The 20,954-nt window shown below is 42.8% G+C and overlaps 1 protein-coding gene across 5 annotated transcripts in view; it reads right to left on the bottom strand.

Moving 5' to 3' along the window:
• Nucleotides 1-20,948, bottom strand: part of Arhgef11 (Rho guanine nucleotide exchange factor (GEF) 11) — a 102,815-nt gene extending 81,867 nt beyond the window's left edge. For all 5 annotated transcript variants that reach the window (XM_013030673.1, XM_013030669.1, XM_013030672.1 and 2 more), the window contains exon 1: nt 19,621-20,948. In XM_013030673.1, coding sequence (XP_012886127.1) covers nt 19,621-19,652 — 32 coding nt within the window. In that variant the 5' untranslated portion in view covers nt 19,653-20,948. The remainder of the gene's footprint in view (nt 1-19,620) is intronic.
• Nucleotides 20,949-20,954: the final 6 nt, after the last annotated feature.

The raw sequence follows: 20,954 nt of genomic DNA, 5'->3' as shown, positions 1-20,954 counted from the left end.
TAAAGGCAGGGAGATATCCAGTATCCTCTGCAAAGCATGTAGTAAAGCAAGGACTACATAATATAAGGCAGATGCAAATGCTTAAAATGATGATGAGTGTTGAAAGGAGAGTGCATTAAGTCTAACGGAGAGCTAAAAAAGGACCCCAGATTCCAGTAGGACTCATGCTGCCATCTCTCACCCATCATTCATCAGCCCTCCCCCCACATCTTCCCAAACACAAGAGTTCCTAGCAATGGTAATATTTCTGCCCTAGCCAATTTATTTGCTAATCTTGTAGTTTTCATATTAAAGGCTCTTCAGGAGATGGGTGATGACAGTTTGGGTTGCCATACAAGTGAGCAGACTCCCTAGTTAATTATTACCAGGGAGGAAAGGTACCTCATTCTTGGGAAGGAAAGATGGAGAAGCTGAATTGTATCAGAATGGGGAAAATTTCAAAGGCTGGAAAGAGCCGTCAAAACAATGTATAGCTCAGGAAACACAGTACTGGAAGGAGAAAATTATCTGGAGAGAGATGCCTTCCTCATTATTCCCAGGCTCTTCCTTACAGTATATGATCAGGATACTATACAACAATATGAAATATAAATGTATAATGCTCAGTACGGTAATGATTATACGGAGTATAATAATCTACCCTTTGCCTGATTTACACCCTGGCTCTTGCAACAGCACCCTAATAAAAGGGTTTGATCATGAAGACAAGAAATGAAATGAACCAGACTCCCATGAAGAGCCCCTGATGACTTAAGTATTACACTGGAAGCAGTAGCAGGTCATCAACAGAGACAGCCTCAGTTTTGTATCTCTGTACTCTTCTCTACAGAAGAAAAGACAACTTGAATAAAGTAACTCTTTGGAGATTCCTTTCTCTAGGCAATTTCCTATCCTTCTGCTCATTCTGTGCTCCCTACCTATTAAAACACTATTTCAAGACTCTCCTTCTGGAACACATACAAGCTTCTTCATTGAACTGGACTTTTCCAAAGTAACCAAGCTCACAGGACTCTCAAAGCCCCCACGCTGTGGGTGATTTAAGAACAGCATATCAATACTGGGTGCCGCTGGCTCACTGAAAAATACCAGGTACTAACTACAGTATATATAAAGATAAGGCCCCTGCTTAAAGGTGCCACACTGATGGGTGAAGCACTGAGTTATTGCTGAGATTTGTTTTCCTACCCTCACAGAAGCTTACCAAGTCCCAGAATGCCACTCTTTCCCCATCATTAACCAATTAGGAGGCAAAAAGAGAGTTACCTTTTTGGATGACAAACATAAATCTCAGGCCTTAAGGAGGCCATAGACATGGAAGATTCTATTGGGAAGAAAAAAGAAAGCCAGACTTGTTTTCTGGTTTACTTGTCTTTTCCTAGAGTTCTCCTTTATTACTATTGTCTGGCAACTCAGATATCTGGCTCCCCCATAAGACTTAACCTACTTTTTAAAAATTTAATTAAGTTTCTTATTGTGAAAATACTGTACAGAGGGGTTACAGTTACATGAGCAAGGTACTAAGTACATTTCTTATCCAGCATTGTTGCCTCCTCCTTTGTTTTTCCCCTATCATCCCTTCCCTCCCACCTCCTCAGCTATACCCCCCATCTCCATCCCCACCCCCGACTTACCTATTTTTTTCTTTTTTTGCTATTAAGTCTTGGAGTATAAGAAAACAGAAATAGCATTAGGCTACAGATTGACAGGCATAAAAAAATTTTAAGATCTCCAATTCTTTTACTTCATTATAGATCTTAGGCAAGTCACAACAACATCCCTGAGCTTATTTCTCCATCTATAAAATGGGACTGGAGGGCTGGGAAGGTGGCTCAGTGGTAGAGAGCTTGCCTTGCATGCATCAGGCCCTGGGTTCGATTCCTCAGCACCACATAAGCATAAACAAAAAAGCCAGGGGCTGGGAAGGTGGCTCAGTGGTAGAGCGCTTGCCTTGCATGCCTGAGGCCCTGGGCTCAATTCCTCAGCACCACATAAGCAAAAAGAAAAAAGCCGGAAGTGGTGCTGTGGCTTGCCTTGCATGCCTGAGGCCCTGGGCTCAATTCCTCAGCACCACATAAGCAAAAAGAAAAAAGCCGGAAGTGGTGCTGTGGCTCAAGTGGTAGAGCGCTAGCCTTGAGCTGAAGAGCTAAGGGACAGCGCCCAGGCCCAAAGTTCAGGCCCCATGACTGGACCAAAAAAAAAAGAAAAAAGAAAAAAGCCCGAAGTTGTGCTGTGGCTCAAGTGGTAGAGTGATAGCCTTGAGCGGAAGAGCTGAGGGACAGCGCCCAGGCCCAAAGTTCAGGCCCCATGACTGGACCCAAAAAAAAAAAAAATGGGACTGGACTATATCTGAGATAATGACAAAAATACTTCACCAATTATATACTGTACTTCAGGAATACAAAAAAGCCAGGTCATCACTGCCTTCTTGTCTCTCTCCTAAAGCCTCCCTCCTTAAAGCCTCTGTCCTCTCCCCATCAATAACTTCCTTTACTTAAAAAGTGACTTTGCAGCCGGGCACTGGTGGCTCACGCCTGTCACCCTATTTACTCAGGAGGCAGAGATCTGAGGATCATGGTTCAAAGCCAGCCTGGGCAGAAAAAAGTCCCCATGAGATTCTTACCTTTATTCAATTAACCACTGAAAAACTTGAAGTGGTACTGTAGCTCAATGAAGTAGAATGTTAACCTTGAACAAAAGAGCTCAGGGACAGCGACCAAGCCCTGAGTTCAAACTCTAAAACTGAAGGAAAAAACAAAAACAAAAAAAAAAACAACCCCTGACTTTGCCTCTAGTCTCTACCATTTTACTGTTCATCTCTCTTGCCTTTTCCATAACAGTTATGAATACAGATTTTCCATTTTGGATCATCACTACTACTAATGCTTTATAATTACTTTGTTCTTGTCTTGATTCAACAAAATAAGAACATGTCCCAGTGTATTTCTAGAACACTGCCTAATATTTAACATATACTTAATAAATACTGGGCAATTGCTCTAAAACTTGAACCAAACCCTGTCACCTGTCCAGAGGCTAATGAAGCCCAAAGCAATTCTCTATCCCAGATCATTCTTCTGACTTCCAGGCCTGTATCTAGTTGCTTAGGTCTCTCACAAGTACTTCAAAATGTCCAAAAGGAACACTGACCAGCCTCCTTTCTTTATCAATCATGTTCTTCTCTACAATCCTTTTTCAATAAATAGTACTACCCAGCAGCCAAATCCATTAAGGGCTTCATCCTTGTTTCATATTCCCTCATTCCTTCCCACCCCATAAAAACAACTATTAAATATCTAATCCCTCATTTTTCTCCATCTCCAAGGACATTGCTATAGAAACTGTATCATATTACAATGCTCTCTCAATCCATTTACACTGTTCATACTGTTTTTGTGGCTTTAAACTCTGGGCTTTGTGCTTGTTAGTCAGATACTCTATTACTTGAGCCATGTCTCCAGCCCTTTTACATCATCAACTTTATTATTATTACTATTATTATTATTACTGTGCCGGTCTTGGGGGTTGAACTCAGGGTCTGGGCACTGTGTCTGAGCTTTAATGCTCAAAGATAGCAGCCTATCACTTAAGCTACACCTTCACTACCCAGCTTTTTGGTGGTTAACTGGAGAAAAGAATCTCTTAAGACTTTCTTGCCTGGGTTAGCTTTGAATTGAGACCCTCAAATCTCAACCTCCTGAGTAACTAGGATTATGGGTATAAATCATCAGTGCTTAGCTCTTTTTTTTTTGCCTTATTTTTCATGTAGGGTCTCTAGATTTTGCCAGGAACAGACCTCAAGTAATGAGCTATGGCCTCCTGCCTACCTGAGACAACAGATGTACATACCCCACTGTGCCAGTCTTATTGAGATGGAGTTTGACAATTTTTGCCTTGGCTGGCCTTGAACCACAATATTCCCAGTATTCTCTGTAAATCCCTGATTTTCTTTGGCTTTATTCCTTTATTCTTTTTATTTTTTTATTTTTTGGGGGTCTGGTCATGGGGCCTGAACTCTGGGCCTGGGCGCTGTCCCTCAGCTCTTCAGCTCAAGGCTAGCGCTCTACCACGCTCTACCTCTTGAGCCACAGCACCACTTCCGGCTTTTTTCTTATGTGATGCTGAGGAATCGAACCCAGGGCCTCATACATCATGCATGCAAGGCAAGCACTCTACCACTGAGCCACCTTCCCAGCCCTCCTTTATTCTTTTAATCAAATGTTTATACTGTAGCCAAGGTGATCTTGTTTTTGTAATAGCCTATCTGATTTGTTACTCCTTATTTAAAATCTCACAGTGGTCTTCCACTGTCCTTAGGATCAAGTCAAAACCCCTAACAATTAATTACCTTCAGGCCCTCCAATTTCATTTAATTAACTGTTCTATGATCTCACAGTAAGATGGATGCTACTTTTATTTCCACAACACCATCCTCTTTCTTGCCTTGAGGCTTCTTTCTTCACATGCCGTTAGATCTACCTGGGCTGGACTTTCCTTCTCTCCTGCTTGATTCATTTTGTAACCTCCATCTGAAATTCTCTTCGTCCAGAAAAACCTCTTGCCATGTTCCTCCCATGTGCTCAGACTGATGTTATAGAAGTGAGTAACTTTGGTTGTTATACAATTCTAGCTTACTTCTGTCTCCCTACAATAAAATCATCACCAACTTGAGGGGATGGTATGCAATGTATTCAAGCTGGATCCTCAGTGTCTAGCACCACAGAATGTGAAGACCTATTACATCAACCTTCTTATTTGAAAGAATAGCATAAATGTTCCTAATTCTGAAAAGACACTGAGAAAACACTGAAACCCCAGTGATGTTTCCCTTTGTCCCCAGGGCTCTGAGATGAGGGTCTACAGTTCTAGTCTCATACAAGGTCCCATTCACACAGCTATTCACTACACTTTCTCCAGCCACCTCCCAGAACAACAGTGGCCTTTCTCTTCAGTGTGAGTCTCTTGGAGAGAAGTTTCTAAGAGCCTTGCTTTGGGAAATTAATGGGATCCAGTTTAGGGCAGCCAGGACAATAGCAGGGTGGGCTCTGTGCCCTCAGACCTCTGCTGAAAAAGGAAGCCGGAAACCAATCTGCCAATGGGAAATCCCTAGAACTCTAAAGAGCTGAAAGCAACCCCAATAGGGCTTCTTTGTCCCTGGAAGATATTCCAAACACCCAAGACTAGCACCCAATAAGAACAGGCATTTTCTGGTCTCAGTTCCTGGCAGCAAAGTTTAGATCTGCTTTAATGAATAAACTCCCTTTGCTAGGTATGGAGGGAATCAGCAATGTTAACTACAAGTGTTTGGGAGTAGTGCTCAGGCCCTGAGTTCAAGTACGGGGATGGGGGTGGGGGTGGGGGCGGGGGCAGGAAAAGGGGGAGGGAGGGAAGGAGGGAGGGAAGGAGAGAAAGGGGGAGAGAGGGAGAAGAGAGAGAGGGAGAGAGAGAGAGAGAGAGAGAGAGAGAGAGAGAGGGAGAGGGAGAGGGAGAGACTCTACCATTCAAGTCCAGAAACAATATCTCTTGTATAAAGAAAATACCTTTCAGCTGGGCGCAGGTGGCTCATACCTGTAATCCTAGCTACTCAGGAGACTGAGATCTGAGGATCAAGGTTCAAGGCCAACCTGGGAAGGAAAGTCCATGAGACTCTTATCTCTAATAAGCCACTAGAAAACCGGAAGTGGCGCTGTGGCTCAAGCGGTACAGCACTCTTCTTGAGCTGAAGAGTGCAGGGACAACACCTAGGCCCAGAGTTCAAGCTCCGGGACCGACCAAAAAAAAAAAAAAAAAAAAAATACCTTTCAAGACAGGGCTGGTAGCTCATGCTTATAATCCTAGCTACTCAGGAGGCTGAGATCTGAAGACAGTCCAGGCAGAAAGTCCTTGAGACTCTTGTTTCTAATTAACCACCAAAAAGGCAAAAAGTATAGCAATGGCTTAAGTGGTAGAGCACCATTCTTGGGCAAAAAAAGCCAAGTGAGCCTCTGAAGCCCTGAGTTCAGGCCCCAGAACCCACACACAAAAAGAAAATACCTGTCATAAATAGAACTAAACTGAGCACCAGAAGACAACCCAGAAAAATGAAGATACCACTCTTGAATGCTAAGTAACAGGACAAGACAGACAGAAAGAAAGACAAACAGGGAGGGAGGGAGGGAAGAAAGGAAGGAGGAAAGGAAAGAAGGGAGGAAGGAAATAAAGCATGCAAAATGGAACAGCACTGCCATTTAGTTATAATAGTCTACCATGTGCTAGACATTTTGCCAGAAATGTTACACAAATTCTTTTATACAAATAAAAGGAGAGCTGAATTACTGTATGAATATTCAAAGTAGGCTGAATAATATAAATGTATAGGTTTGATGGTCTCAAAAAGGTTTTCTTGGGGCTGGGAAGGTGGCTCAGTGGTAGAGTGCTTGCCTTGCATGCCTGAGTCCCTGGGTTTGATTCCCCAGTACCACATAAGCAAAAGAAAGCCGGAAGTGGCGCTAGAGCGCTAGCGGTAGAGCGCTAGCCTTGAGCTGAAGAGCTGAGGGACAGCACCCAGGCCCAGAGTTCTGGCCCCATAACTGGACCACCCCCCCAAAAAAAAAGGTTTTCTTGAAGGAAGTAAGACTAATGGTGCAGAGGTGAGGGAAACAAAGAATACTGACACAAAGGGTGAAAGAATGAGGAGGAGCTAGAAAACAGGTTAATCAAGCCAGACTCAGATGGCTCATACCTGTAATCCTAGCTACTCAGGAGGCTGAGATCTGAGTATCACGGTTCAAAGCAGGATCGAGCAGGAAAGTCCATGAGACTTCTATCTCCAATTAACTGCCAAAAAAGCAAAAGTGGAGCTGTGGCTCAAACTGGCAGAGCACCAGCCTTGAATGAAAAAGCTCACCTCTGTATAGCACCTTTATAATAACAATCAAAAAGCAAGCAAGCAGCCAGGTGGTGGTGGCTCATACCTGTAATCCTAGTTACTCAAGAGGCTGAGAACTGAGGACTACGGTTCAAAGCCAGCCCAGGCAAGAAAGTCTGTGAGACTCTTATCTCCAATTAACCACCAGAAAACCAGAAGTGGTGTCGTGGCTCAAGTGGTAGAGAGCTCACCTTGAGCTAAAGAGCTCAGGGACAGCACCCAGGCCCAGAGTTCAAGCCCTACAACCGCCCCCCCCCCCAAAAAAAAGCAAGCAAGCAAGCAGGGTCGTAAGGATCAGTAAGAACACATAAAATTATGAGATGTAGGAGGGACTGAAGGAAGAAGTCAACAATCACAGACTTGAGGAGAGAGCTGGAACTAGAAAAGACCTGAGTTTCAAGCAAAATCTACATTGAGTTGAGATCTCAGGCACTAGATTTTTAACTACTGTCCTGTGTTTGTTCATTATGCTTCTAAAGCCATGGCCTGTCAGACTTCATTTGAGAATCAGCATGGGCCTCTGGGTAATCCAAGCACTGGTCTTCCAGTGGCAGCTGAGGAAAGTTCAGACCAATCTAGGGTTTCTGCCAAACCAAATTCCTTAACAACACTCACCATATGTTTGGTACTATAGAATTTGCAAAATGCTTTTACAAAGATCATACTGATCACCCAGCTAGTTACTGAGTACAGGCTCACACAACAGTCTGTATTATGCTACTAGGATGGTTTCTACATCCCTGGAGAATGACATGAAAATTGGGTATGCACCTATTAAATATATACTAATCGCCTCAAATTTCCTAAGAGATCTCCTAGAATGGACTGTGTCATCCCTGTGGTATGTGTCCTAAGCTACCCCTGGCATGTCTTTAAAAGGCTACACTGAAAAACTCAAACTATTCCATAGGCTTAACCTGCTGTATGCTAGTAGTTTAGTTCTGTAATCCTACTCAGGAGGCTGAGATCTAAGGATCACGGTTCAAAGCCAGCCTGGGCAGGAAAGTCTGTTTCTTATCTCCAAATAATCACCAGAAAGGCAAAAGTGGAACTGTGGCTCAAAAATCTGTGGCAAGGGCTGGAAATGTGGCTTCCTGGTAGAGTGCTTGCCCTAGCATGTGTGAAGCCCTGGGTTCAATTTTTCAGTACCACATAAACAGAAAAAGTGGGAAATGGTGCTCTGGCTCAAGTAGAAGAGTGCTAGTATTCAGCAAAAGAAGCATAGGGACAGTGCTGGGCCCTGAGTTCAAGCACCAGGACTGACAAAAAACAAAACAAAACAAACAAAACAACAAAACGGTAGCACTCTACTGCAGCAGTCTTGAGCAAAAGGGCTAAGGAATAACACCCAGGCACCGAGTTCAAGCCCCACAACCAACCAAAAAAAGAAAAAGAAAAAAAAGGCCTATTCTGAGTCTTACCAATATGCTGTATTCAGTAAATTGCTGGATACCAGTAGGAGACCAAGTGACTTTTGATGAAGTCTTATTCTATCAACAGCACTACCTTTCTAGTCTTTCTAGTCAGCTAGTCTCAAGATTTGGGAATCATATTTGACTCAGCTCTAACACACCTCATTGATTCTTCTTCCAAAATGTCTTATTTTTTTTTTCCTAGTCATGAGCTTGAAATTAGGGCCTGGTCATTATTGCTGAGCTTTTTTGCTCATGGCTACCGCTCTACCACTTTGAGCCACAGTGCCACTTTCAGTTTTATGGTGGGTTAATTAGAAATAAAAGTCTAATGGACTTTACTAGCTGGGCTGGCTTCAAACCATAATCCTCAGGATCTCAGCCTCCTGAATATCTATGATTATAAGCATGAGCCACTGGCTCCAAAATGTCTTCTGAAACTTGCAAGTTCTCTATTCCTACTATTACCTGTGATCCAGAAACCAATCAGCTTTTGACAAAATTGCTAAAAAAAAAAAACAACCCAAAAAAACAAAAACCAAAAAACCCAGACACTTGTAGCTTACCTTCCTCACTCAAGCTGTCTTGCAATCTACATACTAACATCTGAATTTTCTCTATAAACTAGTATGTGAATTTTCTATCACCATATAAATACATATACTTTCACTGGTTCCCTTTTCCCTATCATACAATGTGTGAATATCTTTTTCCCCCACTCTACTCACCCCTTGTCAACCACCTCTCTGGACTCTACAAATACCAACTATCTTACCATTTTCAAGCCACACCATGTTTGGTTGTTCAGAAGCTTTCCCCATGTTATTTTCCTTGTCCAAAATTGCCTCCTTTCCCTTCCACCTAAGTAATCTTAATTATCCCTTCTCACTAGCATCAACTTTCTAGTCTTCTTCTTTTTTTTTTTTTTGTCGGTCGTGGGGCCTGAACTCTGGGCCTGGGCGCTGTCCCTCAGCTCTTCAGCTCAAGGCTAGCTCTCTACCACTGGAGCCACAGCACCACTCCTGGCTTTTTCTGCTATGTGGTGCTAAGGAATTGAACCCAGGGCCTCATGCATGCAAGGCAAGCACTCTACCACTGAGCGACCTTCCCAGTCCAACTTTCTAGTCTTCTGTAAATATATATTAAGGTCCCACTATGTAGCTCAGGCTGAGCTCAAACTCATGATCCTATCTTCTTGCCTCAGTTTCCTAAACACTGGGATTACCAGCAGGGCTACCAATCCCAGATCTAAATGTACTGTTTTGGTATACAAAAAGATTTAGCAATTATGCACAATTTTTATACTGTTTTGGGCTGTTTCATTAACATTCCCAATAAGAATGTTAAGCTCCACATTCTTGTGTGTTATCTAACAGAACACTAAGAACTGAACTGAGCATGGAGCCATTTGATAAATATTTGCAGTCTAATCAACTGACTTCTCAATGCTGTAGATCTTAGGTCACTACTTGGAAGGCTGTGTAATTTGAGACTAGGTCATGACAAGTGAGTATACCTCTCATCATAGCACCTTATAGTAGCTGTTCCTCAAATACTAAAGAGAAAGAAGCAAGGGCTGGGAATAAAGATGTTGAAATAATTCCACTGCAACTTTTCAAAGCCCCTTTCTCATACCACCTTATATTAGTTGGCTGATGTTTAGGATGAGGAAGAAAATCTTAATGAAGTCAATAAAGATGGAGGGATGCTAGTGACCCTAAGGTTTACACTAAAGCCAGAATTAAGACAGTAAAACGCTTTACAACTGCTGAAGTCATGGAATCACCTTCCACAGGGATCACTGAAAACAGAACAAACTCCCAACCTGTCTTTACCACCCATCTGGAGTCAAGAAGAAAGAGCAAGGTGATTCCTTAAGGTCCTACTGGATTCCTGTGATTTTCCCCTCAAATCTATCTTAATGTCTTAGCACCACAAATCTGGGTGTACTTACAAACCATAAAAATACCTTCTAGCCAGGCGCCGGTGGCTCACACGTGTAATCGTAGCTACTCAGGAGGCTGAGATCTGAGGATCACGGTTCAAAGCCAGCCTGGGCAGGAAAGTATGTGAGACTCTTATCTCCAAATAATCACCAGAAAAGCAGAAGTGGAACTGTGGCTCTAGGTAGAGCATTTATCTTGAGCTGAAGAGCTCAAGAGGGACAGCACCCAGGCCCAGAGTTCAAGCCCCACAACCAACAACAACAAAAAAAACCCTTCTAAATCCTACTGCCATACTATATGGAGCTACTGGCTCCCAGTTCCTCCCTAATGTTTCCACATCCCTGTACTGCCATTTTCCTTCCCACTTTCATTAAATAGCTATTTCCTATTTCCTTTCATTTTCACTGGTTTTCCAGAAAGCCATAAATGATTCCTGAAAGGGCTGGGAAGGTGGCTCAGTGGTAGAGTGCTTGCCCTGCATGCATGAGGCCCTGGGTTCGATTCCTTACCACCACATAAGCAGAAAAAGCTGGAAGTGGGCTGTGGCTCAAGTGGTAGAGCGCTAGCCTTGAGCTGATGAGCTAAGGGACAGTGCCCAGGCCTAGAGTTCAGGCTCCATGCCTGGCGAAAGAAAGAAAGAAAGAAAGAAAGAAAGAAAGAAAGAAAGAAAGAAAGAAAGAAAGAAAGAAAGAAAGAAAAGACACAAGATATTTGGTTTTCGGACACAAGCCTATAATCCTAGGTAGCCTGAGGAGGCCAAGATCTAAGGATCCCAGTTCAAAACCAGTCCAGGCAGACAAATCTGAAAGACTTAAAAAAAAAAATCTCCAATTGGGGGCTGGGAAGGTGGCTCAGTGGTAGAGTGCTTGCCTTGCATGCATGAGGCCCTGGGTTCAATTCCTCAGTACCACCTAAGCAAAAAGAAAAAAAGCCAGAAGTGGCACTGTGGCTCAAGTGGTAGAGCGCTAGCCTTGAGCTGAAGAGCTAAGGGACAGTGCCCAGGCCCAGAGTGCAGGCCCCACGACCTACCAAAAAAAAGAAATTGGGCTGGTGTCATGCCTGTAATCCTACTCAGGAAGCTGAGATCTGAGGAACATGGTTTGAAGCCAGCTCGGGCAGAAAAGTTCCTGTGAGATTCATTCTAATTAACCACTCAAAAACCAGAAGTGGTGCTGTGGCTCAAGTGATAGAGCGCTAGCTTGAAAAAAAAATCTCTAATTAACCATCCAAAAGCTGGAATGGAACTGGAAGCATAAATGGAAGAGTGCTAGCCTAAGCAAAAATGCTACAGAGGAGTGCTGGGAATGTGGCTCAGTGGTAGAGTGCTTGCCTGCATGCATGAGGCCCTGGGTTCAATTCTTCAGCACCACATAAGCTGAAAAAATTGGAAGTGGCGCTGTGGCTCATGTGATAGAACTCTAACCTTGAGCTAAAGAGCTCTGGGACAGTGCCTAGGCCCAGAGTTCAGGCCCCACGACCGATAAAAAAATAAATAAATAGATAACAGAAGAGTGCCAGCCCTGGAGTCCAAGCCCCAGTGCCAGCACACACACAAAAAGGGAAAACTGAGGTCCACAGCAGGTAAGCTACCTAGTTAGAGGGAAAGCTGGGCCCAGAACCCAGATCTATTAACTAGGATACTGGTTTCTTCCTTCAATTCAAAATCACCTTTCACAGATGAAACCTGGCTGTATTTTAATTTTTTTATTTTAATTTTAACTTTTTTTTTTTTGCCAGTCCTGGGGCTTGAACTCGGCCTGGGCACTGTTCCTGAGCTTCTTTTGCTCAAGGCTACACTCTACCATTTGAGCCAGCTTTTTCTATAAATGTGGTACTAAGGAATCGAACCCAGGGCTTCATGCATGCTAGGCAAGCACTCTACCACTAAGCCACATTCCCAGCCTGTATTTTAAATGTTTTTTGGAGACCAGATCCTCCTACTTGTCTAATAGAGTGAAGGAGTGACCTCGGATGCCACTTGCAGGTCTATCCTAAGCCTTTCCCCAGTATGGTAATGAGGAAAAGAAGGAAGAACATACAGTCCCCCCAAAAGTTTCCAAGCTGCATGATAAATCTTTCAATTAAGTTTTGAAACAATAAACCAATAAACAGATTTTTAACAGCAATGCCACTATGAAAATATGAAAGCAGATTCAGTCAATATAGATTAAAATAACTCATCCTATACAGAATTCACAGCTAACAAAACCATTCCACCTATATAAGAATCCTGGGTCTTTAAAAGAACACTAATCCAAACTCCAGTTACTACTCTATTCCATAGAGATTACAAGCTTCTAGAATGTCCTTATCTTTATACTGACTTACGGATTGGATTTCTTTTGTACCCTTCACAAAATATTTTATTTTATTTCATTTTTTCAGCAGCACTAATGTTAGAACTCAGTCCTCATATTTGGTTAGGCAGGTGTTCTTAACCACTAAACCTCACTTCTAGCACTGATTTTTGCTCATTATTTTTGAAATAGGGACTCACTTTCTTCCCAGGTATCACCTATGTTTGAGACATCTCACATAGGTAGGTAACAGGTGAACACAACCTTGTCTAGCAATTCCTTAAGATGGGGTTACGTAAACTTTTTTCCCTGAATTGGCCTGAACCATGATCTTCCCAATCTCAAACTCCTAAATTGCTAGGATTACAGCTATGAGCTATTGGCGCTGTGCGCGCGCGCGCGCGCGTGTGTGTTTGTGTGTGTGTGCGCGCGCGCGCGTGCTGGTTTTGGGACTTGAACTCATTTGGGACTTGAACTCAGGGCTTGGGTGCTGTCCCTGAGATTTTTTTGCTCAGGGCTCTACTTGACTTTTGGTGGTTAATCAGGGACTTCCTACCTTGGCTGGCTTGGAGCTACAATCTTCAGATCTCAGCCTCTTGAGTAGCTAGGATTATACAGATGTGAGCCACCAGTGCCCAGCTTGGCTCTTTTATTTTTATAAACACATATGCATTTTTATATTTCATGTATGCTTCTAAGCAGAAGGACAGGGGGCTCTGCCTGGCAGTATTTATAAAAAAAAAAAGCTTTAACAAATGTATTAACTAAAGAGTGCTCTACCAGTAATGTTTCTGAGTATCTAAAATTAATCTTAGCCTGCTTCTGCTCATAATGGTGATTAATCGCCAAATGTTTCATCTGCAAATCCAGTGCCATCTCTAATCTTGCATCCCTAGATATAAACAAATGCTATATTTTGAAAAAGACTCAGAACTTCAGAGTACGTACTAGTTGTAGCTCTAGATCTCTATCATGGTTCTAGAAGGCCAACCTTCTGAATGAAGCAGAAGCTCAAATAAATGCCTGGAGATTTCTTGTCTCAGAGCTACGTAAAGACCAGAAACTCAAGAAGAAAGAGATTCTTTACAGGGATTTGGACTGATTGATTTGCTGGTATTACTTAGGGGCCATTTACTTACTTGGCTTGCTTGCTTGGCTGGTACTACACCAACTTGAGCTACACCTCCAGCCTAGCTTTTGGCTGGTTAACTGGAGATGAAGTCTCAGGGGCAGAGTCTGTTTGGACTGGCTTTGAACTTCAATCTTCCAGGTCTCAGGCTCCTAAGTAGCTAGTATTACAGGTGTGAGTCATCTGCATCTGACTGGTTCTGGGTTTATTTTGAATTATGAAAGTCATATGCTTCTACAATAAGGAATAGCCAGAGATAAACAAATCCTTTCTGGGGCTACAGTGTAGCTCAGTCATAAAGTACTTGCTTAGTATTCAAGAGACCCTGGGTTCCATCTTTAGCAGTAGAAAAGAAGCAAAAAGAAGGAATGAAGGCAGAAAAGAAGGAAAGGACACAAAATAACTCCTTTCTATCTCTATAACTGAACATTCAGTGAGTCCAGGTAAATGAAGTCTCTTCCTTTCATCAAAATTCCCTGCAAGAGACTCAACAACTTTGTCAGTCTTGTAGTATCTCACCAAACTATGACCACTATAAGAAATATTCCTTCTTTCTAACCTTATGCTCTTCTGCAAAAAGAAAACTATTTTACTTTTTAATTAAAAAAAATCAATAAGTCTATGGTGACTCATGCCTATAATCCTAGGTACTTAGGAGGCTGAAATTTGAGGATTGTGTTTCAAAGCCAGCCTGGGCAGGAAGTCTGTGACTCTTTTCTTCAATTAATCATAAAAAGCTGGAAGTGGAAAGATAAGGGACAGAGCCCAGGTCCTGAGGTTAAGCCTCGGAATTGGCACAAAAAAAAAAAAAAATCCTTGTTTTGGTCTACTTAGCTTAGTAAGTAGTGCAAAAGCCCAAATCAAATCCACGAACTTACCATCTAAAGTTTATATGAAATTTTACAATTTAGAAAATAATTTGAAATATATTATTTCATCTGATGGCTTCCCTTGAACATTCTTGCTAGGGATATGCAATAAACATAATCTTCAAATAGCACGAAGCATACAAGTATGAACTGGAAAGTACTTTACATAATGAAATACTACTGTTTTACATGAGGAAATCAGAGGAGCCACGTGACTTGCCCAAGGTCACATAGTACAGGGGAAAACCAGGGCTCAAACCAAGAATTCCAGGTTTAAATGCAGTACTTCTCGGATTTGGTCCTCATTTGAGGAAACAGTGCAAAGAAAAGTTGTTTCATGGATACAAACTTCTAACTCAGGCCCATCTCAAAAATACTTGCCACAGTTGGCTGGCTTAGCAAAATGTTATCACTACTATAAATAATTAAATATCATAATCTCTGCTCACAATATCTAACAAATACATTTTTATAAAAGTCTTGAAAAGAATATAGAGGTAATAAATTGTTCATGGGCAAAAACTAAAAGAGACAAGAACAGCTATACTATCTCATCTTTCAGTAATTAGTGATGAACAATAAAAGACAAAGATCACTTGGCAATTACCTCCTGCATTCGATGGCCACAAGAGTTACTAGCCAACTGAGAAAAGTAAGTATAAGATTGCCAAATACTCGCCAGGCACCAGTGTCTCATACCTGTAATTCTAGCTACTCAGGACACTGAGATCTGGGGATTGCAGTTCAAAGCCAGCCCAGGCAGGAAAGTCAGTAGACTCTTATCTCCAATTAACCACCAGAAAACTGGAAGTGGCGTTGTGGCTCAAATGGTAGAGCACTAGACTTGAGCACAAAGGAGGCTGAGGCTCAGGGACAGTGCCCAAGCCTTGAGTTCAAGTCCCAAAACTAACAAAAAAAAAAAAAAAAGATTACCAAATAGCTATTTCCACAGTTATCTTTAAGCCAAAATCTGTTTCCAAACATATCCATATCCCACCATATTCCTTATCTTATAGAAAATACATATCACCTACAGAACCTTCTTTATTTTTTTTTGTCGGTCGTGGGGCTTGAACTCTGGGCCTGGGCGCTGTCCCTCAGCTCTTCAGCTCAAGGTGAGCGCTCTACCACTTGAGCTACAGCGCCACTTCTGGTTTTCTGGTGGTTTATTGGAGATAGGAGTCTCATGGTCTTTCCTGCCCGGGCTGGCTTTGAACCGAGATCCTCAGATCTCAGCCTCCTGAGTAGCTAGGATTACAGGCGTGAGCCACCAGCGCCCGGCCAGAACCTTCTTTAATTGGTCTAATTTTGATTACATTTGAAACATATGAATGCCGAAAACACCCAAAATAGAAGAATTTGCAGTTCTTGAAGGTCCATTCATTTCAATATCTGTCAAACATTTCTAGAGCACTTAACACACACATACACACACACACACAAACACTAAGCTGGGCACACAGGACATGAAACAGGTAAATCAAACATAGTCTTTACACTTTTATCAAACTGACAAACTTGTCTTTGGAAGATGTTTTGTTTTGTTTTTTGAGAGTCTGTTTATGTAGCACAAACTGACCTTGAGTTTCCTATGTAGCTCAGACTGCTTTCAAACTCTTTATCCTCCTGTCTTAACCTCCTGAGCGCTGGGATTATAGGACTGTAAACCACCATGTTTGGCTAGGTAGCTTCTTGTGTTTCTCAGTTACCCAGTTAGACTGTGTATTCTTTGCAAGGACTCTACACTTTTATTTTCTAAAACACTCTTAAAGAATCTATACAAGCCTCCCTACACAGCAAACTGATAAACTGAAAGAGAAAAGATTCTCTAACTTCATGTCTGTAGCATTTCCTTCCAATTGGCCCCTTCATTGAGGTATAAGGCAATGAACTATTCAAAATTCATATGGTATAGGGTCTAGAATGTCAAAAGGTCCAACCAAACGAGCTATCCAGTACATAGAGTAGGAGACAGGTAGAAGGGGTCCTAAGTTCCAGAAATGACCCTCTTACGAGGGAATCAGTCTGGGAAAGACAAAGAAAGTCCCTATCCTCAAATCTACAATATCCCATAGGAGAACATGGTGCTTTAACTTTAAGAAGTACAGGTACAAAGTGAGAGGGAATGCCTGGCCTCTGAAGAAATCTACCCTGCTGCCAAAGAGAGCATAATGAGTCTATAAACTTAGTCAAACAGGATGGAGCAATAACAAAGGCAAGCTAGGCATTCCAAATCAGAAGACTTGGGTTTGTGTCCCAATTCTGACACTAACCAGGTATGATGGCACTGGGCAAGCCAGTAATCCACTTTGAGCCGCAGTTATAGCTTCTGCAAAATGGAACAACTTCTGATTTGTCTAACTTCACAGAAATATGATGAGGCTCTAAAAAGACATACTGGGGGCTGGGAATGTGGCTTAGTGGTAACGTGCTTGCCTAGCATGCATGAAGTCCTGGGTTTGATTCCTCAGTACCATGTAAACAGAAAAGCCCAAAGTGGTACTGTGGCTAAAGAGTAGAGTGCCACCCTTGAGCAAAATAAGCTCAGGGACAGTGCTGACAGCTCCTGAGTTCAAGCCCCAGGACCTGGCGGGGAGGGGAGCAGCAGGGGGGAGACATACTGTATGAAAGCACTTAGAAAACCTTACATACTATATAGATCTTGGTAGTCTCTGTGAGGATATCCAAACTCTCAGAGGAACAGTGCAGCACTTAATAAACCTAAACCAAGAAACTTTACTCCTCCTCCTCCTCCTAGTTTTTCTCCACCTTGATTTTCTTCTTCTGACATACCTCAATTCCCAGAAACAGTTTACCAACCAAACCTTAAAAAGGCAGGAGCACTAACCTCCAAGAGATGAAAAAGAAAGGACAGTTGTATACAGCATCTCATCTCTTTGCCCTGACATGCCTCAGTTACCACCCTCCGGGGTCAAACTACAGAGAAACCAATGGGAAGGAGAAGGGAGTTGGGAATACTCATATATCCTTTGTGGGTAGTTGCCTTTCCTCTAGTGCCAAAGTTCTTCGTCTGAGGACTGCTGAACAAATGGGATAAATGGGACTCTTTGGCAATACAGATTAGTGTTTAGGAAGTGGATGATAGGCATTTTAGGCCAGGTTCCATTGTAAAAATGAAATTATTAGCATGGATAACCACAGGTTAACTGAAACAACATGAGCAGCTGCTTCCTGGAAGATAGTCTTCCTGCTTGGTACAGGGACTCAAACTTGTAAGCCTATTATTCAGGAGGCTGAGATCTGGGGATTGGGGTTTGAAGCCAGCAGGGCAGGTAAGTCCTTGAGACTCTTATCTCCAAAAAACTACCAAAAAAACCCTCCCAAAAACCAGTAAAGCTGTGGCTCAAGTGGTAGAGTGCTAACGTTGAGCAAAAGAAGCTCAGGGACAGTGTCCAGGCCCTCAGTTCAAGTCCCAGACCAGCACAAAAGAAGGAAAGAAGGAAGGAAGGAAGGAAGGGAGGGAGGAAGGGAAGGAAGGAAGGTGGGAGGGAAGGAAGGAAGGAAGGAAGAAAGGGAGTCTTCCTTATCTCATCAATATTTCTTCACAGGCTCAGTCTTTTTATTTGCTTATTCAGTCCTCCAATCTTTCACCAACTCAGTGACTGTGGAGCACCCAAAGAACACACCTCCCTCAAGAATCTTTGGGAGGGAAAGGTTGAGGAGAAGGAAAGGAAAAGGGAGAAACCTTACAAACTTGTACTCATCCTTTCAAGGAAAGAATTAAAAACACACTGTAATGTTACCAGTGACAGAAGAGGCAGGGCAGATTCTTGGGGGGAAAAGATGAAGCATCTGCTCAGGTGACTCCCATCCCAGGGGTCTCTGCCCATCAAACCTAAGAACCTAAAATAACTCCTTCTGGCTCCAGGAAGAAGGAATGTCTATTTTGCAAAGTCAAACTTAATAAGAATTGCTGAGCGCCAGCGGCTTATGCCTGTAATCCTAGCTACTCAGGAGGCTTCGATCTGAGGATCATGGTTCAAAGCCAGGCAGGGCAGGAAAGTCGGTGAGACTTTTATCTCCAGTTAACCACCAGAAAACCAAAAGTGGCGCTGTGGCTCAAGTGGTAGAGCACTTGTCTTGAGCTGGAAAGCTCAAGGACAGCACCCAGGCCCAGACTTCAAGACAAAAAAAAAAGAAAGAAAGAAAGAAACTACTTAACATTTGTAACATGAAACTAAGAGCATCAGCCAGTTGACAGGCCTCTGTTTCAACTCTAAGTGTAGAGAGGAGGATATTCTTTTTTTTTTTCTTTTTTTGGGTCCGGTCGTGGGGCCTGAACTCTGGGCCTGAGCGCTGTCCCTCAGCTCTTCAGCTCAAAGCTAGCACTCCAACACTTGAGCCACAGCACCACTTCTGGTTTGTTTTCTTATGTGGTGCTGGAGAATCGAACCCAGGGCCTCAAGCATGCAAGGCAAGTGTTCTACCACCGAGCCACCTTCCCAGCCCCGAGAGGAGGATATTCTAATGGGACCTAAGCATTTGTGGTTCTATCAAACATTGGTAAAAACCCAGACCTAGGTAGTACAATCACTTGGGCTAAGAACACCTTCCCCACTCTAGAAATGGAATCCACCCTATCACCATTCCCCACCTACTAGCATGGTGGAGGACTATGCCCAGTTCAGGGCCTTTCTCCAACAACTCCAGCACCTAAAGCCTATCTCTAGCCATCCATGGGAGTTCACATGACCAGGCCTGCTTTTTGGCTGCCCACCCATAGGCGGGCAAGTTAGGAACTCAAATGCAGACTCTAGCCTAGACAAAGTCAAAAGCCATGGAAGCAATGCCCTCTCCTTCCCTTCTTCTGGCTTTACTGCTAGTTGCTTAAAGACACTGAATCAGGAAGTATGTTTTCAACAGGGACACATACAGAAGTAACATAAACATACATGCCAACAGTCCCCAGAGACCAATGCTCTACCCCACCAATTTCCACAACTCAGATTCTTTTTTTTTCCCCCACCCTTTATCAAGATGCAAGCCATCACCTCCCCGCTTTTCCTTTAAGTGCTTAAAAACCAAATTCTTAGCAAACCTACCTGTCTATACTCTGAGGTAACCTTACACTCATGGTTTCTCGGTGTCCCCAGGGTTCCAGAATCTTGAAGTCTTGGTGTCTTGATCAAGACGAAATCTCGTTGCAATTTTTAAGAAAGGTGAGAGGAGGGCCGTCCAACTTGAAGATTGAATCCTTTTTTCTTCCAGCTCTCAGGACCCTGGTGACTGCAGCTCCATTCTACTTCTACCAGTTAACATGGTCTCCTTTTTTGGCCCCTTCCCCTCCCCCCGCTTTAAAAAAAAAACACGAAAAGAAAAGAGGAAAAACTATGACCTTCTTAAAAACCAAAATCCCAACCACAAATCTCTTCAAGTTTAGCACTGTGGGCTAAAAAAAAAAAAAAAACGAATCACATAAAGAAAGTGCCTTCAAATATCAGTCTTAACTGCAAAACACAGATAAAAAAACATCCTTTTAATCCAGTTTTCCCAGCTGTCCTTCTGTTGGCAAGGAAGCCTCAAGCTCCAAAAGGTGGAAAAATTTTTTTTCTGATCTCCAATGTTTAAATTGACAACAGCAGAGTCATTCGAGGGAAGGAAAGAAAAAACAAGATGAATATATCCGAAATGATACTTGGAAAAAAATCTTCCAGATGATTGTACAATTAAAAAAAATAAATAAAACCATACAATAGTATGTACACTGCACCACTCCTTATCAGTCCAACGCAACCATTCCCAATCCTGGGAATAAAAATCAGTGGATTTTTCTTTAAAAATAAAAAAGGAAGCTTTTACATTCAAGATTCTTAAATTCTGAAATAATCACACACAAAAACAACAAAAATCACAGAACATCTAAAAGGCTGTTGACGTTTTTTAAACGGCAGCACTGCCCCACAAACCAGAGAGAAGCTCTGAAAATATTCCTTCCTTTTTCTTTTCCCTTTAAACTTGCAGGTTCCTCCACCTACCTCAGCCTGATCCTCTGACCCAGCCTACGTTCGGCCTTTTTCTGAAAGACAATTTCCTGAGTTACTTCTGCTGGTTTGCAGCTCCACATCCAGGCTCTGAAATTCTCTCTCGCCTCAGCCTCCATGAAACGGAGATTTCGCTTCCTCTCGTTCCCTTTCTCTCTCTCCTCTCTCTCTTTTGCTCCCGGTCAAAAAAAAACACACAAAACAAAAATTGCTTCCTTATTATTATTCCTTTTGGACAATTATTGTGGATTTGAGTTCGGGTGGATTTTTCCTCCGCATCAGCTCCTAGAAAATCCGGACGCCTCGGCCTCTTTCCTCCCTCGCGTCCCTACCCAAGCTCAGGCAGGAGCCCACAGCTCCCGCCGCGGGACCACCAGCCGGGCCTGGGCTCCCCG

This window comes from Dipodomys ordii, unplaced genomic scaffold, assembly GCF_000151885.1.
Source record: "Dipodomys ordii isolate 6190 unplaced genomic scaffold, Dord_2.0 Scaffold131, whole genome shotgun sequence".
Taxonomy (NCBI): Eukaryota; Metazoa; Chordata; class Mammalia; order Rodentia; family Heteromyidae; genus Dipodomys; species Dipodomys ordii.
The sequence above is the reverse complement of the archived record's forward strand: the minus strand, read 5'-3'. Positions and strand labels throughout refer to the sequence as shown.